Source organism: Ornithorhynchus anatinus, chromosome 4 (assembly GCF_004115215.2).
Source record: "Ornithorhynchus anatinus isolate Pmale09 chromosome 4, mOrnAna1.pri.v4, whole genome shotgun sequence".
In the NCBI taxonomy this organism is placed as follows: domain Eukaryota; kingdom Metazoa; phylum Chordata; class Mammalia; order Monotremata; family Ornithorhynchidae; genus Ornithorhynchus; species Ornithorhynchus anatinus.
The window spans coordinates 134,605,627-134,632,330 of record NC_041731.1 but is presented as its reverse complement, the minus strand read 5'-3'; the positions used below and the strand labels follow the sequence as shown (position 1 = coordinate 134,632,330).

Below are 26,704 nucleotides of genomic sequence, written 5' to 3'. Positions count from 1 at the left end.
AATCTCAATCCCCATTTTCCAGATGAGGGAACTGAGGTACAGAGGAGTGATGTGAAGTGCCCAAGGTCACACAGTAGACTAAAGGCAGAGCCAGGATTAGAACCCATGACCATCTGACTCCCAGACCCATGCTCTATTCACTGTGTCAAGCTGCTTCTCAGAGTAAATGGGAATAATAATTGTGGGGTATTTTTTTTGTGTTTTTTTTTTTTTTAAGCGCTGAGGTAGATGTAAAGTGATCTGTTGAATACCATCCCTGTGCCCCATCGAGCTCCATCCAGTGGGGTATACAGGGACTTAATCCCCATTTTACAGATGAAGAAACTAAGGGACCGAGAAACAAAGCGACTTGCTCATGGTCACTCACAGCAGGCAAGTGGCAGAGCTGGGATTATAACCCAGGTCCTCTGACCTCCGGGCCAGAGCTCTTTCCCCCGGGCTATGCTGCTTCTCAGATAAAATAGGAGTGGTGAGTTGAGAATAATACCAAGGTTTCAGCCTTGTGAGGCAGGGAGGGTGGTAGTGCTGTCTACCCTGAGAGAGAAAGATGAGTGGGAAGATGAGTTTAGTTTTGGACATGTTAAATTTGAAAATCCAAGTAGAGTTGGGATAAATGCATGATGGCAGAGAAGGAGAAAAATCAGGACTGGAGATGGAGATTTGACAATTAACCACCTAGAGATGGTAGTTGAAGTTTGGGGAATGAATGTGTTCTTCAAGGGAGTGGGTGTAGATGAAGAATAGAAGGGGACCCAGAACTCAGTCCTGAGGGACCCCCACAGTTAGGGGGTGGGAGGCAGGGGATGAGCCCCCGAAGGAGACTGAGAGTGAGCGGCTCGAGAGACAGGAGGAGAATCAGGAAAGGACAGTGTCTGTGAAGCTGAGGTCAGATAACGCTTCCAGAAGAAGGTGGTGGTCCGCCACATCGGAGCCCGCTGAGAGGTCGAGGAGGATTAGGATTGAGTAGAGGCCGGTAGATTTGGCAAGAAGGAGATCATTAGTGACCTTTGAAAGGGCCTTTTCCATGGAGCGAAGGAAACGAAAGCCAGATGGGTCAAGGAAATTGGAGGCAGAGTCTCTAGACGATTCTCCCAAGTCAGGCAATCGTATTTAGCACTTACTGTGTGCAAAGCAATGTACGAAGCACTTGGGAGAGGACAATATAAGACACATTCTCTGCTTACAAGGGGTTTACAGTCTGGAGGGGGAGATAGACGTTAATATAAATAGAATTACAGATGTGTACATAAGTGCAGTGGGGCTGGGCGGGGGGCGGTGATGAGTAAAGAGAGCGAGTCAGGGCGAGGCAGAAGGGAGTGGGAGAAGAGGAAAGGAGGCCGTAGTCAGGGAAGGCCAATTGGAGGCGACTTTGAAGGTGGGGAGAGTGATTGTCTGACGGATACGAAGAGGGAAGGCGTTCGAGGCCAGAAGCAGGATGTGGGCGAGAGGTTGGCGGCGAGATAGACGAGTTAGAGAGGAATAGTAGGAGGGAGAGGGGGTGGCAACTGAAGGGGGCCGTGGAATCATGGGAGAGATGCTGTTAGGATCAATCAATGATAATAATAATAATAATGTTGGTATTTGTTAAGCGCTTACTATGTGCCGAGCACTGTTCTAAGTGCTGGGGTAGACACAGGGGAATCAGGTTGTCCCACGTGGGGCTCACAGTCTTAATCCCCATTTTACAGATGAGGGAACTGAGGCACCGAGAAGTTAAGTGACTTGCCCAAAGTCACACAGCTGGCAAGTGGCAGAGCCGGGGTTCGAACCCATGACCTCTGACTCCAAAGCCCGTGCTCTTTCCAGTGAGCCACGCTGCTTCTCGTAATGGTATTTATTGAACACTTACTATGTGCAGAGCACTATTCTAAGCACTTGGGAGAGTACAGTATGTAGGAGATACATGAGCATGTTTGAAAGCAGTGTGGAAGAAGGTGAGGAGCGGCATGGTGTAGTGGAAAGCACATGGGCCTGGGAGTCAGAGGACCTGGCTTCCAATCCCAGCTCCGCCGCCACCTGTCTGCTGTGTGACCTTGGGCAGGTCACTCAACTTTTCTTTGCCTCAGTTACCTCATCTGTAAAGTGGGGATTAAGGCTGCGAATCCCACATGGGGCAGGGACTGCATCCAACCTGATTGGCTTCTATCTACCTCGGCGCTTAGTTTGACACCTGCTATATAGTAAGTGCTTAACAAATACCATTTTTAAAAAAAAAAAAAAATCCTTTAGAGAATGAACTGTTGAAGATGGTGGGCAAGGAAAAAGAAAGGAGGGGCAAATGTTTAGATCTGTGGGAAGGGATGGGGTTGGAGGTATAGGTGAAGGCGTGGATTTTGAGAGGAGGCAGGAGATCTCTTGAGATACTACTAGGCTTCAGTTTCCTCCACGGCAAAATGAGGTTTTCCTCCCTTTTAAATAATAATAATAATGATGATGGTATTTGTTAAGCGCTTATTATGTGCCGAGCACTGTTCTAAGCGCTGGGGTAGATACAAGGTTATCAGGTTGTCCCACATGGGGCTCACAGTCTTAATCCCCAGATGAGGTTAATGAGGCACAGAGAAGTTAAGTTCATTCATCCATTCATTCAGTCATATTTGTTAAGTGCTTACTGTGTGCAGAGCACTTACTAAGCGCTTGGAAAGTACAGTTTGGCAACAAATACACACAATCCCTATCCAACAATGGGCTCACAGTCTAGAAGGGGGGAGACAGACCACAAAACAAAACAAGTAGACAGGCATCAATAGCGTCAATGTAAACAGGAGTATAGATGTATACAAATCATTAATAAAATAAGTAGAATAATATGTACATAAACAAGCAGAGGGAGGGGAAGAGGAGCAGAGAAGAAGGGGGGCTCAGTCTGGGAAGACCTCCTGGAGGAGGTGAGCTCTCAGGAGGGCTTTGAAGGGGGGAAGTGTGATTGTTTGGCAGATGTGAGGAGGGAGGACGTTCCAGGCCAGAGGTAGGACGTGGCCCAGGGGTCGACGGTGGGACAGGCAGGAACGAGGCACAGTGAGGAGGTGAGCAGTGGCAGAGGAGCGGAATGTGTGGGCTGCGATGGAGAGAAGAGAAGTGAGGTTGGAGGGGGCAAGGGGATGGACAGCTTTGAAGCCAATAATGAGTTTTTGCTTGATACTAAGGTTTGAGCAACTGCTGGAGATTTTTGAGGAGGGGGATCACATGCCCAGAGCCTTTCTGTAGAAAGATAATCCGGGCAGCGGAGTGAAGTATAGACTGAAGTGGAGGGAGACAGAAGATTGGGAGGTCAGAAAGAAGGCTGATGCAGTCATCGAGTCAGGAAATGATGAGTGATTGTACTAATGTAGCGGTTTGGATGGAGAGGAAAGAGTGGATCTTGGTGATGTTGTGAAGGTGAGACTAGCAGGTTTTGGTGACAGATTGGATGTATGGGGTGAAAGAGGAGTCAAGGATGACACCAAGGTTGCAGGCTTGTGAGACAGGAAGGATGATCGTGCCGTCCGCAGTGACGGAAAATTCAGGGAGAGGACAGGGTTTGGGAGGGAAGATAAGGGCCTCAGTCTTAGATGTGTTGAGTTTTAGGTGGCAGCAGGACCTCCAGGTGGAGACGTCCTGGAGGCAGGAGGAGATACGAGCCTGGAGGGAGGGAGAGAAAACGGGAGATGTAGATTTGGGTATCATCCGCGTAGAAATGATAGTTGAAGCCATGGGAGCAAATGAGTTCACCCAGGGATTGAGTATAGATGGAGAACAGAAGGGGGCCAAGAACTGACCCTTGAGGAACCCCGACAGGGGATGGAAGGAGGAGCCCCCGAAGGAGAGGGGAGCCCCCGTAGGAGACCGAGGATGAACAGCCAGAGAGATGAGGAGAACCGGGAGAGGACGGAGTCCATGAAGCCAAAGTTGGATAACGTGTTGAGAAGGGGATCATCGACAGTGTTAAAGGCAGCTGAGAGGTCGAGGAGGATTAGGATAGAGTAGGAGTCATTGGATTTGGTAAGAAGGAGGTCATTGGTGACCTTTGAGAGGGCAGTTTCGGTGGAGTGGAGAGGACGGAAGCCAGATTGGAGGGGGTCCAGGAGAGAATTGGAGGAGAGGAATTGGAGGCAGCGAGTGTAGACGACTTGCTCAAGGAGTTTGGAAAGGAAGAGTGGGAGGGAGATGGGGCGATAACTGGAGGGGGCAGTGGGGGCATGGGAGGGGTTTTTTTTTTACAGTAGGGGAGACGTGGGCATGTTTGAAGGTGGAGGGGAAGAAGCCGTTGGAAAGCGAGCGGTTGAAGATGGAAGTTAAGGAGGGAAGGGGCGAGAGTTTTTATAAGGTGATAGGAATTGGGGTCAGAAGCGCAGGTGGAGGGGGTGGCACTTGGGAGGAGATCTCCTCTGAAGATACTGCTGCGAAGGATGGGAAAGTAGAGGAAGGTATCGAGAGCCGGGAGGGGGGGGATGGAGAAGGGGGAGGGGTGACTTTGGGGAGCTCAGACCTGAGTCACACAGCTGACAAGTGCCAGAGCCGGGATTAAAACCCACCACCTCTGACTCCCAAGCCCATGCTCTTTCCACTAAACCCCACGTGAGCTTGTGTGGGAAGGAGATTGGGTCTTATCTGATTATCCTCTAGCCTCCAGAAGTAGTTAGTCCTAAACAAATACTGTAATTCACTTATGTCGTTCCCCATCGGTTTCATCACGCTCTCCATTTTAAAGGGAGCATGTGCTTTGTTTCAGGTGTACTCTACCAAGTCCCCAGAATAGTAAGCACTTAGTACATTGCTCTGCACACAGTAAGCGCTCAGTAAATACGATTGAATGAATGCTCTATACCCAGTAAGTGCTTAGAACAGTGCTCTGCCCTCAGTAAACTCATTTATCTGCTCTTTAGGGTAAGGCTGATTAGACAGTCAATTGTATTTATTGACTGCCCTAAAAAAAAATAATTATGGTAGTTGTTAAGCGCTTACAGTGTGCCAGGCACTTTTCTAAGGACTGAGGTAGATAATCAAGTGGGACACAGTCCCTATCCCACAGAGGGCTCACAGTCTTAATCCCTATTTTCCAGATGAAGTAACTGAAGCCCAGAGAAGTGAAGTGACTTGCCCAAGGCCACACAACAGGCAAGTGACAGAGCCGGGATTAAACCCCAGGTCCTTCTGACTCCCAAGCCCCGGGTTCTATCCGCTAGGCGACTCTGCTTCTCTGGGTGCAGAGTAGTCGATCATTTTTACTGAGCGCTTACTGTGTGCAGAACACTGTTAAACACTTGAGAGAGTAAAGCACAACATTAAAGAGAGACATTCCCCGCCCACAGCGAGCAGCAAATGGGGTGTTAGTGCCTTGGCTTGGGGCAGTCAAAGGAGTTGTGGGTTGTGTGCGGGTTGATCTGAGATCAGGCCCTGCCTGGGTCGTGGAGAGGACAAAGGGCTGTAGAATTCCGGGTGGGATTTCTGTTCTTGAAACTCTTCCCTCCCCAGACTTCCAGGATCCTTGTACTTGTCCCAGGTCTGGCACCTGTCGGGGGCGTGGCGCTACCCGGAATCTTCCCCTTCCCCGTGTGTTGACGCATCATCAAAGCATAGACCCGCCCTAACAATGCCGGCTGGGTCACAATGCTGCTGCTCTCCTCCTCCCCCGTCCCTTGGAGATAGGAGGCAGGGGGAGCGCAGTTCCTGTCGGCCACAAACCGAGGAGGCTCACCTTGGGAAATGAGCAGCATCTCTGTCGGGGTCAACTCTGCCCTTCGTAATTAGGGGCTCGGAAAGGTGTGGACAATTTTCTTGGCGGACGTCAAGCCGTCTCCTGTTGGGTTCACGCCCACGTTCACCGCGAGTTATTAGAGGGAAACTGCTTCGCCTATAGTAGGACTTGGTAGTATTGTGCTGTTTTGGTGGTGGCTGGCACAATGATTATTCTTTTTATTTTAAATCGGAGGATTGGCTTTTTAAATGATTTCAGCCCATCAATCCCTCAAGGGCTTCCGTGACTCCCAAATGCCCTCTCGTTATCCCTCCACCAGAAAAGCATAGCCTGATTTCCCGGTCTGTGCTGTTGGAGGGGAGAAGTGGGGTGAGGGGGAGGAGCATTTTTATTTCGTACATTTGAGAGATTGAATTCTCTCTAGGCTTCGGGTTGGGTAAGTGGAAGACTGGGTAAGTAGAACAGAGAATTTCTAGGAAGCTGGGGATAAGCAGAGCATGCTGGACAGCAGAAGGTGGCTAACTAGGTAGTAAGGAGTCCCTGACTGAGGGGGTGGACTTGGTCTCTGGGTCTTCCATTTTGGGAAACAGCCTATCACCGGAGCCTGGTGCTTCCAGATTGGCCCCACCCATCATCACTCTGCCTGCCTAAGCGAATCTGGTCGTGCAAGTGTTGTTTGCAGGGAAGGACTTCTGCCGTTTAGTGAGTCGGGGTGGTTCGCGTACACAGAATGTGACTCTTGGCTAGGTTAAAATGGTGTTCACGTGCAGATTGTGCCACAGCCAGGGGCCTCCTTCCCAAGGCACTGAAGCCAGCGTGTCTTGCATCTTCGGATCCAGAAATAGAAGACTCTTGGTCCCAGTGGAAGGTGGGAATTTGTCCTAACTCTGGTTTGAAGGACACCTTTTGAAGCAGTAAGGTTAGAATGAAGAGAAGACACTAACCCGGCTCAAAAGCCTAAGGAGATTTGTATGGAACGAGGGTGAGAGTAAGTGGAGTGCAGAGAAGTTAAGAAAGGTGGGCAGTGTGGAAGGGAAACTGCAGTCTTGACAACAGACAGTTGAGTGAGCGATCAAAGCCCTGGGGAGTGACCTCAGCCACGATGTCATAAACTAATTTGGAAGAAGGCCACAGCCTGGAAAGTCCAAGATAAGGTGGTTGAGAGGCAGGAGAAAGCCACTTAACTGAGGTGGAGAAGCAGCGTGGTCTTGTGGATAGAGCACAGGCCTGGGAGTCAGAAGGACTTGGGTTCTAGTCCCACTCTACCACTTATCTTCTGTGGGACCTTGGGCAAGTCATTTCACTTCTGTGCTTCAATTCCCTCAACGGCAGAATGAGGATTAAGACTGTGAGGCCCGGGTGGGACATGGACTGTGTCCAATCTCATTGTCTTGTATCTACCCTAGTGCTTAAAATAGTGCCTAGCACATAGTAAGCACTTAAATACCATTTAAAAAAAACAAAAAAAACAAGGTGGCACCCAGGATAGCTCGGGGGGGATAGAAAGTTCTACTCTACCAGTGGCTTCGCTTCTCTTGGTCAGGCCCCGTTCCCAGTTCTCTCCAGTGACCTGAAACTGAGCTGTCGAGGTGACCGGTTAACCCGAGTAAACAGCGGCCTTTCTGTGGTGCCAGGTGTGGCTTCCAGTTAGGAGGCCCGAGTAGCCAGGGAAACAGCCGACCCTTCCGCTTCCTTGGCACCCCGTCTCCCGATTCACTTGCTTCGAGGCCTGGGCGGTTTGAGGGAGAGGAAGGCCGATGAGGAATGAGGATAGGAGTTTTCACCCTGTCGCGGTGGAGGTTTGCGCATGAATGGCAGAGTGAACGGAGAGAGAGAACACGAGAGGTTGTGGGGTGGAGAGCCGGACACAGGTCCCCTCCATCCATAGAGCTGGATCAGGCCACTGACCAGAGAGTGAGGATGGGGGTGGATAGGACTGAGGCAGGGCTCTGCCCAAACCTCCCAATTCCACTGACCCTGGTTTTCGGGTGAATTTTGTTGCAAGCCAAGTCATGTTGGTAATCTCTTTTCTCAGAGATTTTGAAGATCTTGGAAGCGTGAGTTTTAAACTGGATGCAAACTTAAAGAAATGTCCCACAGACATACATAAGGAGTTGATATTTTATGATACGCTTACTGCCTTCTTTTTCTGTAGTTTGTATCCGAGAAACGACATGAGCACAGTAAGTAATTTTATTAAGTTCTTAAATAAGCCCAATGACTTTAGACTTACACTAGCTGAGCCTTTAAGAAGTCGCTTTTGTAACCAACACAAATGAACGCATTAGATTTGTAGACGTTTTGATTTGTCCGTCCGATCAAACCACCTTTAAGGTTTGAGGTCACCGAGACCGGGAACTAAAAGTTTCTTTGGGAAAATGGGGAGACGAGACTATGAAACAGAAAAGCATCAATGAGCACTTCTTCAAAAAAAAGATTCGGCTGAATGGCTGGCGCAAAAGCGGTTGGTCCTTTTTTATCAAGCTGAAAGATGGTTTGAAATAAGCCCGTAACTCATAGCCGTTTGGCAATAGCATTATGACAAGCGTCCTTTAAACGGGCTGTGTGACAATCCAGCTAATGTGAGTCACAACCCATCTGGACCAGGGCAGATCTGCATGACTTGACTGTGGTTTTGCTCGTGAAACTTTCTTTTGAGTGTAAAGGCTTGGTCCCCCTGTGCTTGAGTTGACTCTCCTCCCCTCCCTCTCACTGGTAGACTCAAAGGAAACGCAGAGGTGGAGCGGCCAATTCTAGACAAACCCAGAAGAGAGTGAGGTTGGGGACAGCTGCCGAGATGGCTGCGGAAGCTGAACCGATAGAACTTGTCGAAAGCGGTAAGTTGCTGAAACTCAGCCATCGTCGGGTAGGGGTCCGTCGACGACATGATGTGTGTTTAGAATGTCTACGGCCTCTTGGCTCCCAAGTTAAAATCGCTTACTAATACTCCACAGTGGCCATTCTAGAGTCCTCTTAGGAGTATTCGCAGCTGACTTGGGCCTGGATCTCACAGTCTCAAGCTGTGGTCCTCGCTGGGTTTGCCACCTCAGATGTGCACCCAACAGTTTCTTCCAGTCCCACGCCATGGTGGGTCCAAGCGGGCTCGCGTCCTTGAGCAGATGTCCTCAAATTCTTCCTTCGCCTTCTAGCCCAGAAGCTTCGTCAAAGCATGCATTTGTCCTCGGGCGAATGTCCTCAAATTCTTCCTTCACCTTCTAGCCCACAAGCCTAGTGAAAGCACGCTTTCTGGCAGAACTGAGCATTGAATTGAAAATGGAAGCGATTAGCTATTAACTTGCCAGGTGAACTTTACACCCGACTCCTTTGCTTGACTTCAAATTGGCAGTAATTCTCACTCAAAAGTATTTTGGATGGAGGTTTGGAGCCTAGGCCCGCCTCTTATTTTGCAAAATGAGTGATTTTCATTCATTCAGTTGTATTTATTGAGCATTTGCTGTGTGCAGAGCACTGTACTAAGCATTTGGAAAGAACAATACATCAATAAAGACAGACTTAATTTATACTAGCCTTTTCTCAGACCACATTCCCAGTGTAATGCAAAGAACACTGTGCGCTAGTTAGCTCAAGTTACTTGAGAAACTGCTACTGGCTCTATTTTAATTGGCCACCATTTAGTGAATGCCACTAGCTTTCCTCTTTTTTGTGAAGTGAAACGTGGGGAGAAGGGAGGGTTTGGTGCCCTGGGATTAAGCCTCATTCTCTCGTATCTGAGGAAGAGGGGAGTGTAGCCCGTTGAGAGCCCCCTTTGGAATGGATAGAGTCGTGGCAACAGGCAAGATGATCCTGGAGTTAGAAGGCTCGAAGGTGAGGAGAGAAGGGCGAGAGACGGAGGGACTGACTTTATTGTCGCAGGAACTTGTGGCCGCTCTCTGTCCTCTTCTCTTTCACACGTTTCCCTCCAGCCCTGCGGTGCAGGCCAGTGCTCTCTGTGGTTCTTTTGGGGCTAAAAAAGGCGTTGGGGGCGGGAATGACCAAAGGGCCGAGGACAGGAGTATAGCTCGGTTGTAGGCCAAAATGGCTTGTCTTGTCACTTCCCATGGCTATGGTCCTCTCACTGTCCACACTCGACTCTTCTGGACAATTGGAGCTGTAAAAATCTACACTTGCCTTCTGTCAAGCCACATAAAACCGTAGGTGACGGAGCCATTTTGATGATTCAGGCTCAGGTGTGTTTTGAGAGGCCAAATTGTCAGGGTAGTCTGGGTGTAGAACCATGTAAGGTCTACGGGATTTCATTTAAGCATTTTGAGCTGATTTCCAGTCAATTCCCATTGGATGTCAGCTACTTTTTTATTTTTTCCTGAAAAGACTTAGCCGAGAATTTATAAACCTTTGGCAATGGAGCTTTGTCTGTCTAGCAGCTTCCTGCTGGACTTATCCCTGCAGCTGTTGGGATCTGCCAGCCAAAAGCAAAGCCAGCTTCTGCCGCTACTGGCAATTGGTTTTGATCCTCACCACAGCCCCTCAGCACTTAGGTACCCATCCTTACACTCTACCATTTCCCCTATCTATAGTTCATTTTAACTTCTCTCTCCCCTTATAGACTGTAAGCTCACTGTGAGCAGGTGTATCACATCTACCGACTCATACTGCACTTTCTCAAGCCCTTAATTCAGTGTTTTGCACATGGTAAGCGCTCCATAAGCAGCATCGATCGATAGGATTTGATTCGGGATCTGTGGGCTCGAAACTCGTTTCGTATTTCAGTCCATTCTACAGCATGAAGGTGTCTTCTTTTAGAACCCCAGAGTAAGGAAGACTCACACTCTCGTACTTACGCCTTGACTGACCTCGTGCTCAACCTTCCTTCTGATGAGGCGCCTCTTCCTGAAAGGCTCAAACTTTCCCTGATTTCTCTCTTGTGTTCCAACCAATGTGTCGTGAAAATCCACATTCTGGGAGAACTGGTTGTATTCTGCTTAGCAACTCCTGCTCTCTCCAGGCGAGCAGTCTAAATTGTTTCCCTGAAAACGGTATTCAGTTGAGAGAGTGCTAAACACCATCTCCCATAGGAAAGAACATGAAGCACGTCAATATGTGTCCAGGGACCAAAACTCTCTAATAAACTTTAGAACGTAGTAACTATAGTTACGCGGTCGATTGGCAATGAGGATGTGTACCGATGACGCTTTTGAATTCGAGTCTTTCGGGGTACATCTGTAAATTCGGTACTTACTTTTCAGTGTTCTCTTTGACATCATGTTCAGCAGAACGGTACTGGGTGCTGACAGACATGTGACATTTTCTAAGGCTCAATTGTAACGGACTTGAATCCCTCTATCCAGTCAGGTTACAGGGAATGGAAGTGCTGAGAGACAAGGCAAACTTTCTGCTCTTTGGCCATTAAAAAATCACCGTCCTATTGCAGAAGGATGCTGAAAGAAAAGTTTGGGGGCGTGGGAGAGCTGTGGTTTCTATTTGAGTGCTTACTATGGGCAGAGCATTGTACTAAGCGCTTGGGAGAGTACAATATAACGGATACTTTCCCTGCCCACCACGATCTTATAGTGTAGAGTGGGAGACAGACATTAAGACAGATAAATAAATTGCAGATATGTCCCTAAGTGCCGTGGGGCTGGCGGGGGCGAATGAATGAAGGGAGGAAGACAGGGCGACGCAGAAGGAAGTTGAAGAAAAGGAAAAGAGGGTTTAGTCAGAGACGGTCTCTTGGAGAAGGTGGGGACAGTGGCTTTTCCAAAGACTGCATTTCAGGTTAAAAGAAAATGTGATGTTTCAAACCAAAGTGTTATGCGATCTCCTGATGGTTTTTAAAATACTTTATCTTCAAGCCGGGGAAGAAGTAGTGGATCTGACCTGTGAATCTTCCGAACCTGTAGTCGTTGATCTAACTCACAATGACTCGGTGGTGGTAAGTACGACCGGAGTGTGTTGGGCCAAAGGGCAACGTTGTTCTGTGCCATCCTCACCGTAGTTGAGACCACAGCTGTAGTTGAGCACCAGCGTTAGCCCTTGAACTACTCAGGCTCTGTCGCAGAATTGCCGCCTTGCCTCTAGGAGACATTCGCCTTACTTGGTGCATGTTTAATAGTCTGGGAGTTGAGGGGATGCTTTCTGAGACTGCTATTTGTGATACACAACTTCCCTCGCCGTCACACTTTCCCTGCCCAAATAGCTGTCCCCCTAGGAAGAGGAGGAGGGAGAGACCGAGGAGTCTAGTGACAGAGGAGGAATTAGTGGGTTCAGCTCTCCAGGGTTGAAATGACTCTCCCGGGCCTGATGAAATCCCGTGCTTAGACAGTGGGGAATACTTTGTTGAGTTTTTAGCTAGGGTAAAGAAAAAAGTGGTTAGAAACTACATGGGTGTTGGACCAGAATCGAAAACGAAATTTTCGTACCGCTCACCTGGGCTCGATTATGTGACTGAGCTTTGGCAGCGGGGCTGACGGCTGTACTTTTCAGTCGTTAGAGAAAGAGAGAGAAAGTAAATTTGGTTGCAAAGCCTAAATGAAGATGAGGGGAAATGTACTGTAGTGCCTGATAACCAGTTGTAGTGGAGGGTCCAGTCCCAAGGTGATATATGCCCTTGAGAAGCAGTATGGCTCAGTGGAAAGAGCATGGGCTTGGGAGTCAGAGGTTTTGGGGTCTAATCCCCGCTCCACCGCTTGTCAGCTTTGTGACTTTGGGCAAGTCACTTCACTTCTCTGGGCCTCAGTTCCCTCATCTGTCAAATGGGGATTAAGACTGTGAGCCCCTCGGGGGACAACCTGATTACCTTGTATCTCCCCCAGCGCTTGGAACAGTGCTCGGCACATAGTAAGCGCTTCACAAATACCGTCATTATTATATGCCCTGCTGGGCTCTTGGGCAGAACTTTCCTCTCCCAAACTTGAAGATTCCCTGTCCGTGGGAGCCACAGACGGATCTGTCGCCCCTCTTCTCCCGGGCAGCTCTACCCGTGGTGTTGGCCTGGGTTTGGTCCCCTCTGAGGCGTGTGAAGGAAACCTTTCCTGAGTTTGGCAATGTGGCCTAATGGGAAGAGCAGTGGGAGTCGGGAGACCTGCCAGCTCTGCCCTTGGCCTGCTGCTGCGGGGTGGGTGGGTATGTTTTGCCCCAGACAAGTCACTTAGCCTGCCTGGGCCTCAGTTTCCCCAACTGCAGAAAGAACCAGGGAGAGGGAATAACCGACCCCTCCCTACCTCACTTGGATGTTGAAAGGATAGTAGAACATATGGGACAGTGCCTGGAAAAAGAAAAGTCTCCACGGATTCATCGTGGTGATATTGTCATCGTTGCTGGGTGCCTGGATTTAGGAAAGTATCCAGCAGTTCAGCGTGTTAAAAATGGGGCTGTCAGAGCAGAAATACGAGCTGAGAAGCATGTGGAAGCTAACTTTTTTTTATGGTATTTCAAGCCCTTACTACGAGCCAGGCACTCTACTAAGCGCTGGGGTAGATACAAGCTCATCGGGTTGAACCGAGTCCCTATCCCACATAGGGTTCACCCTTTTGCAGATGAGGGAACTGAGGCCCAGAGAAGTGAAGCGACTTGCCCAAGATCACATGCAGACAAGTGGTAGAGCCCAGGTCCATCGGACTCTCGGGCCCATGCTGTATCCACTAGGCCACACCACTTCTCATGCTTGTCTACTCCAAACCCTGCAAGAAATATGCTGAGGGGAGGCTGGGCTGGAGGCAGAGAGGCGTGGTCCCCGCTCCCCTCCCAATCCATCCAGACCACGGCCCCCTTTCTCCCAGTTTCTGTGGCATTGGAGAGGCCCTGGACTTCACCGTACAGTACGTGAAACGGCCACCAGAATGGCTTCGGGTGCAGGGCTTACTGTGGGAGATGCATTCAGTAGTATTTATTGAGCGCTTATTATGTGCAGAGCACTGTACTAAACGCTTGGAATGTACAATTCGGCAACAGATAGAGACAATCCCTGCCCATTAATGGGCTCACAGTCTAAATGGGGGAGACAGACAGCAAAGCAAAACAGAGCAAAACAAGGCAACATCATCAAGATAAATAGAATCAAGGGAATATACACCTCATTAACAAAATCAACAGGGTAATAAATAATATATACAAATGAGCACAGTGCTGAGGGGAGAGGAAGGGGAAAGAGCAGAGGATGGGGGGGGAGGGGAGAGGAGAGGAGGAGCAGAGGGAAAGGGAGGCTCAGTCTGGGAAGGCCTCCTGGAGGAGGTGAGCTCTCAAAAATTAATAATAATGTTGGTATTTAGTGCTGGGGTAGATACAGGGTAATCAGATTGTCCCACGTGAGGCTCACAGTCTTAATCCCCATTTTAAAGATGAGGTAACTGAGGCACCGAGAAGTTAAGTGACTTGCCCAAAGTCACACAGCTGACAGGTGGCGGAGCCGGGATTAGAATCCATAACCGGGAGGTTCTGGCAACTGACCTGCCTGAGGTGGGGGGGATATTTTTGAGTAGTCCTCGGGTCCTGGGGAGGATTTTCTTGGAGCTGGAAGTAGTGGCTCATACCTGGGGGCTCAACTCACCCTAAGAGGAAATGGTATCTCTGGACTGATGTTTTTGTCACTTTGAAGGACGAAGCCTAACCGTGTATGTGTCTCTCTGTCTCTTTCCCCCTCCCTCGTTTTGTGGTGCGCTCTCCTCTCAAGATTGTTGAAGGTGAGTTGCCTTGTTTCAATTTTGGTCACTTCTTTGCTAAATGCAGTGAGCGATAAAGCAGTGTGTTAGAAGCACCGGCCGAGAAACACGGCACCGAATTCCCAAGTCCAAGGGAAGAGAAACCAGCCAGGAGTCGGGCGTCCTCCCCGGCCCGGCTTCCCAGTTCCGCCGTCCTCACCCCCGCTGTCCCCCAGACGGGGTATATCTCCCGACACCGCGGCCCCTTGGTCGGACAGATCCTCCCTAATCCCTCGATCGCATTCCGGCCAGGACGTGACAGCCGAAAGCAGAGCGCCCTGGGAGGAGTGGATGTGTTTTCATCTCGGTGACGCGCTCCCGACTTGTACAGTCCATTGGTTCGGTGGAGGAGGCTGGTGGTGGCTGGGGCTTATCGGGGATGCGAGGCTGGTGGACCACGGTGAGGTCGACGTGGCATGGGACCGGAACCACCGGATTCGGTCATCTGGAGCGGTTGGGCCTGTTTATGATGGTGGTGGTGTCTGCCCGCCCCCAAAGCTATCCCCCGACCGCCTTCCCGAAATAACCTTCTCGTTTCTTCCTCTGATTAAATCTTAGAGGATCGCAGGCAGAGGAGAAGCCTAGGTGTAAGTCAGCGACAGCCCGACAGCTGTGTATTAAGTAGTGACGACGAGGACGAATCCAGAGACCATGATGTCTACGTAACAAACAATATGCCCAGGGAATCCGTTGGCCCGGAAGAGGAAGCCACACGGTCAAGGTTTGTTTTCTGTTGGAATCGTTTTCGTGTCTCAAGAATCGAATGGGCAGTCTTGTCTGAATTGGGCATACTCTGTTCCACGAAAATGCTGGTTCCTGGGGACAGGCTAAGCCAAGTGAGAACCTCTCTTCGTTCTTTCTCTCTCCCTCCCCCGCCAAAAAAAGTGTAAACGTAACCAACTGTATTCTTCTCCCATCCAGAATTCGCTTTATAGTCTACAGCAGTGCTAAAGGTTGTAAAAACTACTGAGGTGCGCTTTGTTCTGAGTAGGAAAAAAAGTCTTCCTTCTCACTCTGTGAGAGGAGGGACCTAAAGGCCTCACCGTCTTCAGAAACAGCACGTCCCCCAGAAAAACCCATGGGAAAGGGCTGCTTTATCTGCTCCTCTGAACGTGTGTGAAAGAGCCGGTGCGTTCCAGCCACTAAATGATAGCCAAGTCTCGCGTTCAGCTAGCGGGTGGTTGGCAGAGGAGTCGCTTTGGACTTTCAGGGTCCGTAGTCAAAAAATAGGTTTGTCCCAGAGTTTGAGTACCTTCTCTAGCAGGGGATGACTCTTTTGAGGGAGGGAAATCTGTGAAAGGTCGTCTCTTGGATTTGTGGGGTGCTTTTTGTGGGTTTGCTCATTTTGTTTTTGAAATGGAAAGGGATTTAATCCATTAATCTCTCATCTCCCCCCCCGTAGCACTTCCAGGTCACCTAAGCACTTGGGTGCTCACGCCACCCCTGATTGCACTCATGTCCCCATCTTAAACTTGGTTGCTTTCCCCCTACCTGCAACTTATTCTCATATTCATTCATTCATTCAATAGTATTTATTGAGTGCTTACTATGTGCAGAGCACTGTACTAAGCGCTTGGAATGAACAAGTCGGCAACAGAGACGGTCCCTGCCGTTTGACGGGCTTACAGTCTAATGGGGGGAGACAGACAAGAACAATGGCAATAAATAGAGTCAAGGGGAAGAACATCTCGTAAAAACAATGGACTTCCCCTCTAGAGTCTAAGCACCTTGAGGGTAGGGATCAAGTCTGTTTATTCTGGTGTACTCTCCCAAGGTCTTAGTTCACTGTCGTATTTATTAAGCACTTGCTGTGTGCAGACCACTGTATTAAGCGCTTGGAAAGTACAAGTTGGCAACAAATAGAGACAATCCCTACCCAACAACGGGCTCACAGTCTTGTTCTCTGCCGGTGCCCAGAGTAAGCACTCGATAAATATTGTCGTTGGACTGCTTAGACGACGTGGAGTGGCAGTTGTTTATCTCACCCTCTTGCATCCCCCGCCCCCCCGTTCTCTGAGAATGACTCCTTCCAAGACCCCGGTCCCATCGTCTCTGCTGGGAGAGGGAGCAGGTAACCAGAAATGAGGGTTTCAGATTGGAAAACCCATGTATTCTTCCCCACCAGCCCTGAATCCGGCAACATGATGACTTAGCTTTGCCCCAGCTTGATGGATATTCTGGAATAAAACCTCGGCACTGCTTAAGTAAAAAAAAAAAAAATGCTATTTGTTAAGCGCTTACTACGTGCCAGGCACTGTACTGAATGCTGGGATGGATACAAACACATTAGGTTGGGCCCAGTCCCTGTTCTGCATGGGGCTCACAGTCTTAATCTCCATTTTACAGATGAGGTAATTGAGCCCCAGAGAAGTGAAGTGACTCGCCCAAGGCCACATAGCAGACAAGTGGCGCAGCTGGAATTAGAACCCATGACCTTCTGACGCCCAGGTCCTAGCCACTACACCATGCTGCTTCCAATAAATATAGCATCGGCTTCTTAAAGAACAGCATGGCCTAATGGCAAGTGAACGGGCTTGGGAGTCAGAGGACATGGGTTCTAATCCTGGCCCACCAATTGCTATGTGTCCTTGGGCAAGTCACTTCTCTGTGCCTTAGCTACCTCATCTGTAAAATGGAGATTAAGACTGTGAGCCCCACACGGGACAACCTGATTACCCTGTATCTACCCCAGCAATAATAATAATAATGTTGGTATTTGTTAAGCGCTTACTATGTGCCCAGCACTGTTCTAAGCGCTGGGGTAGATACAGGGTAGTCAGGTTGTCCCACGTGAGGCTCACAGTTAATCCCCATTTTACAGATGAGATAACTGAGGCACAGAGAAGTTGTGACTTGTCCACAGTCACACAGCTGACACTTAGAACAGTGCTTGGCACATAGCACTTAACAAATACCATAATTGTTACTATGATGATTTTCTGTTCTGTGACCCTTTTGCTTCCTTGTCCCTGGAGTGGGAATCAGTGGTGTTTGTTGACTGCTTACTGTGTGCGGAGCACTGTATTAAGCACTTGGAAAAGTCTAGTAGAAGAGAGTTGGTAGACGTTCCCTGCCCACAATGAGCTTACAGCCTAGAGGACTGTCTACAGAGTACAGTCTCCCTTTCTTGAGCACGGGGGGAATCGCAGCTCTGACTTGTGTGTGTTCTGCGGCCACAGAGCCCTGCTCTGGGGGACTCGATGAATCCGACTGTTGCTGGAGCGGAGCAGGTAAGACGGGAGAGCTCTCGAGGTTCCACAGCGTCCCCGGAAAAGGTCAAGTCGGAAACCTGGGTGGCGACTGCTGAACGTTTGAGTACGTTATGAAACTCACTTAAAACTTTTCTGTTGTTTTTTTTTAGGCCTTCAGGTACTGTTAGTTGCCCAATTTGCATGGATGGTTACACAGAGGTAAGCTCCCAGATTTTGCGCGGGCTTCAGAAAATTTTCAGAGGGAAGCAGATTGGATGAGGAGGGTCTCAGTGACCAGATGGCTCATTTCGGGGACACTTGATCCTGCGATCTAATCGTCAGAGGCAACTCAAAACCCAGCTTAAAAATGACCCCCCGTATCTCTGGGGTGAGTTCTGTGTTCCGGCTTCTTCTGGAAGCTGAATTTATGGTGGCGCTAAATATACTGTGGAACCGAGAGAGTTCTCTCTGCAAATGTTAACTAACGACCTAGCTGTCCGTTACTAGATTTAGATTTGACGGTTCTCCTCCTTGACACCATTTAGATATAGGAGACCCTTACCGTGCACGTAAATGATGGACTGACCACTCAAAGAACTGCGCCTAATAATACACATGCTAAGTCTAGGTCTTATCAAGCATTTAGGGTGCAGAAGTACTGACATGCTACCCGGGAAGCAGCACTGTTAGTGGAAAAAGGCGAGGCCTGAGAGTCAGAGGACCTGGGTTCTAATCCCGGCTCTTCCACTTAACTGCCTTGTGACGTGGCTCAGTGGAAAGAGCCCGGGCTGGGGAGTCAGAGATCATGGGTTCGAATACCGGCTCGGCCACTTGTCAGCTGTGTGACTTTGGGCAAGTCACTTCACTTCTCTGGGCCTCAGTTACCTCATCTGTAAAATGGGGATGAAGACTGTGAGCCCCACGTGGGACAACTTGATCACCTTGTATCCTCCCCAGCGCTTAGAACGTGCTTTGCACATAGTAAGCGCTTAACAAATGCCAACATTATTATTATTATTATTATTATTACCTTATATCTTCCCCGGAGCTTAGTAAAGTGCTTGGCATAAAGTAAGTGCTTATATACTCATTATGAGCAGCATGGTGTAGTGGATTGAGCCTCGACCTGGGAGTCAGAAGGTCAGGGGTTCTAATCCCGGCTCTGCCACTTATCTGCTCTGTGACCTTGGCAAGTCACATCACTTCTCTGGGCCTCAGTTCCCTCATCTGTAAAATGGGGATTGAGACTGGGAGCCCCTCGTGGGACAGGGACTGTGTCCGACATGATTTGCTTGCATCCACCCCAGCGCTTACGGCAGTACCTGGCACACAGTGAGCACTACACAAATGCCCCTATCATCATTATTATTATTCATTAGAGACAGTCTAAATTCAAGAGCTGCATCTCACCCCACAGGAGGTCCCAGGGTGGGTGGGGAGAAGATGCCCATCAGAGAGAAGAGAAGGCAAACATAATGAAAACATGGAAAACCTACCCCAAGGTGTCTTGCCTAGGGTCGAACCTCCTCTCTTCCAAAGCCGCCTGTCTGTCCCTCTGTCCAGAAATGCCAGGTCCCATCTGGCCATTCCAGAACCCAGCCAGTCCCAAAGAGTCGGTCTGGAGCCAGGCCTGTCATGGGCAGGATCCTGCCCGGCAACCTTCCCTGTCTCCTCAGGCCCACTCTCTCCCGCTTGGCCATTTTCCCCCCCGCGGCCCCAACCTCTTCCGGCGGCCAGGGACCCACATCTGTTGGCTTCAGAAACGATCCCGACTCACCTGAGACACGGGCGGCAGAGACATTTGTGGTGTGGTGGGCCCGATACCACGGATTGCTACCCAGTCCCCTCTCCCCCGAGGCTAGTTCTCACCTGTCATCTTTCCCAGTGCTTAGTACTGTGTCGTATCCACAGTAGTCAGTCGTATTTACTGAGCACTGACTGTGTGCAGAGCACTGTACTAAGCACTTGGGAGTGTAACGGTATAACACACATTCCGTGCCCACCGTGAGTTTACAGTCTAGAAGTGCTTATTTAATACTGTTACACTCCCGGGTGCTCAGTACTGTGCTCTGCCCACACAGACACTCGGGAAATACTGTCGATAATGACGGGGATGATGATTTGAGTGGGTTTTGACTTTTTTCCCTTTTTTTTTTTTTAAAATAAAATAAGGCCACACTCTCAAGATATGGAGCTGCTGTTATAGACTCACATTTACCGCTTCCTCAAACTGACCCTTTACATTCTACACTTCCCATGTTGCCACAGTGTCAAAACCCTGTGTGAGCATTCCTGCTTGCTTGTAAGAGTTTTGTAGCTTCACTAGCTCTCTCTGTGTGTGTCTCTCTCTCTGTGTTTCTCTCCCCTCTCTCTTCCAGATCCTGCAGAGCGGACGCCTTATCGTGTCTACCAAATGCGGCCACGTGTTCTGTAGTCAGTGCCTCCGAGATTCCCTCCGAAATGCTAGCTCTTGCCCAACGTGTCGGAAAAAACTCAATCACAAACAGTACCATCCCATCTATATATGACCAGCCTCCAAGGGCAGCCAGAGAAGGGGCTTCCGGGACTCTCTTTTTCTCCCCCCACTGTCGACGCCCTGAGCGTCGACAAACGGCAGGTTGTAAGCTCCTCTAAATGTAAAGAGAATTGGGCTGTCTGTGTTTCTCTGTGTGTCTTTATTTTCCCTTTTTATGGTGTTTATAAGCAGCTTTTTGGCCCCAACATCCCATCCGAAACGACCCGTTTGGCTTCGTCACCACCCTCCGGTGTTTGACTTTCTCAAGAGTCTACAGCTGGCGGCCGGGGTGGGCGGGTGGCCTCTTCCTCCCTTCTTCCCTCCCTCCCTTCCTCCCGGCTGTCTCTGGAGAGCTTGTGCGCGGCCTCTCGTGTGGATGGGCAAGTCGCGGAGATGTTCATTCTGACTTCTCCAGAGCGGCAAAGGAACAAAAGGTCTGGATTGCCTAGGCTAGGGGACTGGGTCTTGGCTGCTTTGAGGCGGGGGGGTTTTCTTGACAAAAGGAGAGTCCCGCAGCCCATCCGTCTTAGGACCCTCGTGGTCAACCTAGGCTTGGGACCCCACCTCACTGTGGAGATATGGCAGGCCTGTCTTCCCCAGGAAAGAGCGAATGACTGAAAGGGCCAAAGACATCTAGGAGCTCTGACAACCGGGCTTCCCAACTCCATTCAGACTGCCTTTTCCACCTCACCAAGCCAGTCGTGTTGCAGGGAAGAATCCGGTTCGAGTTGCCGTCGGCCCGGGAGCCGAGGAACGGAGCGACAAGCTCCCGAGCGTGGGACGGTCTCCTCCCGTTAAAGCCGATCCCCCGAGTGCTTCTCGGCTCATTGGCCGCGGCGATAACAGAAGACGACTTCCACGCTCGCTTGGAGAGGGCCCAGGTGGGACGGGCGCCCGGGAGCCGCAGAGGATAAGGCGGCCTCTTTTTGGACCTGGGCCCGTGGAAAAATCTGCCCACTTACCTGCGACGCTGAATGCCAAATCCAGGGGACCCAAGACTTCCTTCCGCCTCGTATAGGGATCGGCTTAGATTTTCCACCTCCCCTCCTCCGCTCCTCGGCATTGTCATTCTGCTGCGGACGCCCGCCGGAGCCGCGATCGGGGAGACCCGTGCCGCCGAACAACGGCGATGCCCCCTCGCTCTCTAAAGATGGATTTAGTACCGCGGACTCGGGGCAGGTGAGGCAGACCCGCTCCCCGGGAGGATGACGGCCTCCTCATCCCTTGCTAAGGTTTTAAATGTGCAATAAAGCGTGTGGCTTTTTCTAGTTCCTGGTGAGTAAAATCTCACCGGGCAGGAGCATGCTTGGAGTTAAGTGTTTCCCCCTGCAAAGGCGACCTTGGTTGGATGGACCCAGCCTGCCCCTTCCCCCCCCCCCCCCCGCCTCCCCATCCAGGGCCGGGCTCATCTGTCTACTGTTCATCTTCTCAGGAATGCTCCCTCGTGTCGTAGAGTTGTGGCCCGTGCACTTACCACACGCAGGTAGGGCCCGACTCCATGCTTACGTTATTGCCATAAAATATATTTTGTGGGGTCTTATTTTCTGCTTGTTCTGCTCCCCCCCCCTGCTTCTTGCAGCTGCCATTTGTCAAGAAGGGGGTAGGGAGAGGGGCTGTATGGAGATGGATAAAATCGCCCAGCCTCTACCCTTATCTCCAGTCCTCTCCACCTCTGGGGGAAGAGATTGGGGCTGCGGCGGGATGCCGTCCCGTCAGCACGGCCCCCTCAGGCTTGTAGGTTTGGGGTGGAGATCCAGTTGGGGCAGTGTTTATACGTGAGCTTGGGGGCCTGCTGGTTTGGTGGAGAGAGGAAGCCCAAAGCTCGGGGCTTCTGCCCTCTTGCTGAAAGAAAGCTAAAGCAGTTTTCTTTCCAGAACACCCTTAAGGAACCTTACGTTGGAGTTAGCAATAAAAAGCAGGGTGGGAGAGGAAGATAGAAGGAGCGGGTCCCCTCGCAATCGAACCGCAAAAACTTCCATGATGAGGAAACTTGAAATGGCCCTAGATCGCGTTTTGAAGACTGACTGCTTACTTCGTTTTCGTTAAAGTGTCTACAACTCATTTTATTTGGTATGCATTTAAAAATAGAAAGTTATAGAGATTAAAATCGGGGTGAAATCTCATTTTCCTGGTCACTTTCCTTTTGTTCTGAACAATGCTTGCACAGCTAAATGCCTATCTCTGTAAATATTTATTTTTGTCCTGGTTATTGATGTGTGCCGACTTCCAAGGAACAACGAAAAAAAAAAGCCCGCTGAACTATTCATCGGAAGTTGGCCAACAGAGTTCGCAGACCGTATCGTTTTAAAAATCCCAACGTTTTGTGAACTGAAAGACCAACTGAAACTCTCGATCCCAAATCTTCATGTACTCTAATTTAAAATGGAAAGTATTTTGAGTTTCCTGTTATCAACTCAAGTGTGGCACATGCAGTTTCCTGAAACTGCCTCGTAGGAAAAAGTTAATTATATAAAAATTGTTCTCTCACTCTGGTCCGTGTACAGTTTGAATTTTCCATTGTCATATTTAAATTGTATTCATGTTTGTACGTCATCCGTTTTGGACTCCGGTAGTTAATCGTTGTTTAATAAAGATGAAAATTAAAGAGTGGATTTGATGAAACAGAGGGGAGGGGGTTCCTCACTCCTCCCTGTGCTGGCTGAGGGGGGAGGCAGGCGGGGCTCACCCTGGAGGAGGGTGGGGGGCCAAGGAAGGGGCCTGTCCTGGGTCAGAGATGGAATCAAAGCTATGCAGAAACCTGCCTTGATTTACTCACAACTGTGTAATAATAATGTTGGTATTTGTTAAGCGCTTCCTACATGCAGAGCACTGTTCTAAGCTCTGGGGAGGATAGAAGGTGAAGCAGCGTGGCTCAGTGGAAAGAGCACGGGCTTTGGAGTCAGGGCTCATGAGTTCGAATCCCAGCTCTGCCACTTGTCGGCTGTGTGACTGTGGGCAAGTCACTTAACTTCTCTGTGCCTCAGTTCCCTCATCTGTAAAATGGGGATTAAGACTGTGAGCCCCACGTGGGACAACCTGATTCCCCTATGTCTACCCCAGTGCTTAGAACAGTGCTCGGCACATAGTAAGCGCTTAACAGATACCAACATTATTATTATTATTATTATTAAGGTGATCAGGATGTCCCACGTGGGTCTCACAGTCTTCATCCCCATTTTACAAATGAGGTCACTGAGGCCCAGAGAGAGCTGACAAGTGGCAGAGCCGGGATTCGAGCCCATGACCTCTGACTCCCAGGTCCGTGCTCTTTCCACTGAGCTACGCTGCTTCGGGAGAGTACTTTCCCAAAGGTTCCCACGATCAGTCGTTTTTATTGAGCACTTTCTGTTTGCAAAAGCTCTGTACTAAACACTTGGGAGAGTCCAACACAATGTAACACACGTTCCCTGCTCAAAATAACCGTACATCCTAGAGGGAGAGGCCGACACTGTTATAAATAATTGACGGATGTGGACATAAACGGCCGTGGGGCTAAAGGTGGATGGGGGTGGGTGAATAAAGGGAGCAAGTTGGGGGATATAGAAGGGAGTAGGAAAAGAGACTTAGGCAGGGAAGGCCTCTTGGAGGAGATGTGCCTAAAATAAGGCTTTGAAAAGGGAGTCATTGTCGGATATGAAGAGGGAGGGCATTACAGGCCGGAGGCAAGAGGTGAGTAAGAGGTCGGAGATGAGATGGAGGCCCAGTGAGTAGGTTGACTTTAGAGGGGTGAAGCGTGCGGACTGGGTTTTGGAGTAGGAGACGAGGGAGGTGAGATTTGACGGGACGAGGCGATCGACTGCTTTAAAATGGCTGGTGAGGAGCTTCTGTTTAATGTGGAGATGGATGAGCAACCACTGGAGGTTCTCGAGAAGTGGGGAAACACGGACTGAACGTTTTTGTAGAAAAATGATCCGGGCAGCAGAGTGAAGAATGGACTGGAGTGGGGAGAGACGGGGGGCGGGGAGGGTCGCAAAGAGTCAATCGTATTTATTGAGTGCTTACTGTATGCAGAGCACCGTACTAAGTGCTTGGGAGAATGCTACATAATTTAATAGACATTCCCTGCCCACAGCGAGCTGACGGTCTAGAGGGTGACGGGGACCGAGAGAGTAATTAAGACGGGATAGGATTAACGTGATTGCAGTTCAGATGGAGAGGAAAGGGCGGGTTTTAGCGATGTGAAGGTCGAACCGAAAAGATTTAGTGCTAAGATTGAATATGTGGGTTGAAAGAAGTCAAGAATTACGCCAAGTTTATGGACTTGTGAGGAAAGGCGGTGGTGCCTATAGTGAGGGGAAGGTCGGGGAGGACAGGGTTTAGGTGGAAGGATAAGGAGCTCTGTTTTGGACAGGTTAAATTTGAGGTGTCTGGGTAGAGATGTCCTGAAGGCTGAAGGAAATATGACTCTAGAAAAGGGGAGAGATCAGAGCTGGAGAGTTAGATTTGGGTATCATCCTCCTCGAGGTAGTAATCGAAGCCATGGGAGCGAACGAGTTCTCCAAGGGAGCGGGTGTAGAGGGAAAATTGAAGGGGACTCAGAACTGAACCTTGAGGGACGCCCACAGTTAGGGAGTGGGAGGCAGAAGAGGAGCGCATCAGAGAGACTGAGCCTGAACGGCCAGAGAGATGGGAGGAGAACCAAGAGATGACTGATAGTGAAGTTCATTCATTCAATTGTATTTATTGAGCGCTTACTGTGTGCAGAGCACTATACTAAGCGCTTGGAAAGTACAATTCAGCAATAAAGAGACAGTCCCTACCCACACCGGGGTTACAGTCTAGAAGGGGGAAGACAGACATCAAGACAAGTAAACAGACATCAATATAAATAAAATTGTAGATATAGACACATCAAAACAAGTAAAGAAGCATTAGTATAAGTGGAATTATAGATACATACATATATACCGAAGTGCCGTGGGGTGGGGAGAGAGGAGAAGAGTAAAGGGAGTGAGGGTGACGCGGAAGGGAGGGGGAGCTGAGGAAATGGAGAGGCTAAGTCTGGGAAGGCCTCTTAGAGGAGGTGAGCCTTCAGTAGGGCTTTGAAGAGGGGAGGAGTAATTGTTTGGCAGATTAGTGGAGGGAGGGAGTTCCGGGCCAGAGGTAGGACGGGGGCCAAGGATCAACGGCGGGACAGGTAAGAACGAGGCGCCGTGAGAAGGTTAGCACCAGTTAGCAAGTCCAGGTTTGGATAAAGTTTCCAGGAGAAGGGGAGTGTTGAGAGTGTCGACGGTAGATGAGAGGTCAAGGAGGATTAGGCTGGAGTAGAGGTCACTGGATTTGGAAAGAAGGAGATCATCTTTATACATACCTGTAATTTACTTAAATTAATGTCTGTGTTCCCCTCTAGACTGAAAGGTCATTGTGGGCAGGGAATTTGTTTATTGTTACTCTGTACTCTCCCTTCGCGTAGTGAATAGAGCACAGGCCTGGGAGTCAGAAGTTTATGGGCTCTAATCCTGGCTCTGCCACTGTTGCATGACCTTGGGAAAGTCACTTCACTTCTCTGAACCCAAGTTACCTCATCTATAAAATGGAGATTGAGACTGTGAGCCCCACTTGGGTCAGGGGCTGTGTCCAATCCATTTACTTGGAATCACCCCAGCGCTTGGTACAGTGCCTGGCACATAGTAAGCACTTAACAAATACCATAATCATTTTTATTAAAGGGGGAAAGAGAGAACTTCAGCAGGAAAAGGAGTACAGTGCTCTGCACACGGCAAATGTTCAGTAAGTATGATTGACTAAACGACTGACTAACCTTTGAGAAGGTGTTTTCTGTGGAGCGAAGGGGACGGAAGCCAAATTGGAAGGGGTCAAGGAGAGAATTGGAGGAGAGGAACTTGAGACATCAAGTGTAGACAACTCGCTCAAGCAATTTGAAGAGGAAGGGTAGGAGGGAGATGGGGTGAAAACTGGAGGGAACCGTGGGGTCAAGGGAGGTTTTTTTAGGATGGGGGGATGCATTTAACTGCATCTAACCTGTGCTCAATAATTACCAATATCACTATTACAGCGATTACCGGTTATTCAGAGTTGGGGGTCGGAGAAATGGGGGATGCAGGGAGAGAGAGAAAGAACAGGGGAGTGGGGATGATTGGGGTGGGGTGGGGGGCGGCCTCTGCGTCGTCCTCATAATATTGCAGAGATGCCAAAAGGACGCCGGCCACGGAGACCCACGGTTGGCAACAGGTGGGCACCAGGAGATGGGAACTTGGGGGAACGACGGCCCTAAATAGTGATGGCGTCTTGGAGCCCATTTAATACTGGCAGTGTCCTTGGTTACAGTCTCTTCGGGGAGATGGACAATTTTTGAGAGCGAGATGGGAAAGGAAAACTGGATATGGAGAGAAGTGCTTAACCGAGGAGGGCCCGAGAGCCGACGTGCCCAGAAATGCGTCGGGTGCGTGATCGGCGTAGGATGGCGGAGTTGATCGTTAGGCGGATATAACCTGAAAGGAAGAGAGATTTGTCCGGAAGGCCTCCTGGAGAATGGGATTTCAAAATCCAATTTCGGAGAAACAGCATGGTTTAGGGGATAGAGCCTGGGCAGGGGAGTCAGAAGGCAAGCAGCGTGGCTCACTGGAAAGAGCCCGGGCTTTGGAGTCAGAGGTCATGGGTTCTAATCCCGGCTCTGCCATTTATCTGCTGTGTGTCCTTGGGCAAG

General features: G+C 49.7%; 1 protein-coding gene across 6 annotated transcripts in view; it reads left to right on the top strand.

Moving 5' to 3' along the window:
- RNF4 (ring finger protein 4) overlaps positions 1–20,178 on the top strand; it is a 34,760-nt gene extending 14,582 nt beyond the window's left edge. The window contains exons 1-8 of one of the 6 annotated variants that reach the window (XM_029062599.1): positions 5,080–5,097; positions 7,713–7,860; positions 8,397–8,514; positions 11,488–11,567; positions 14,304–14,313; positions 14,890–15,052; positions 17,693–17,741; positions 19,901–20,178. In XM_029062599.1, the coding sequence (XP_028918432.1) occupies positions 7,852–7,860; positions 8,397–8,514; positions 11,488–11,567; positions 14,304–14,313; positions 14,890–15,052; positions 17,693–17,741; positions 19,901–20,050 (579 nt within the window). In that variant the 5' untranslated portion in view covers positions 5,080–5,097; positions 7,713–7,851 and the 3' untranslated portion in view covers positions 20,051–20,178. Of the gene's footprint in view, positions 1–5,079; positions 5,098–5,600; positions 5,743–7,712; positions 7,861–8,396; positions 8,515–11,487; positions 11,568–14,303; positions 14,314–14,889; positions 15,053–17,692; positions 17,742–19,900 lie in introns of those variants that run through there. The other 5 variants (XM_029062595.2, XM_029062596.1, XM_039911956.1 and 2 more) reach the window with 5 other exon arrangements.
- The last annotated feature ends 6,526 nt before the right edge of the window (positions 20,179–26,704 follow it).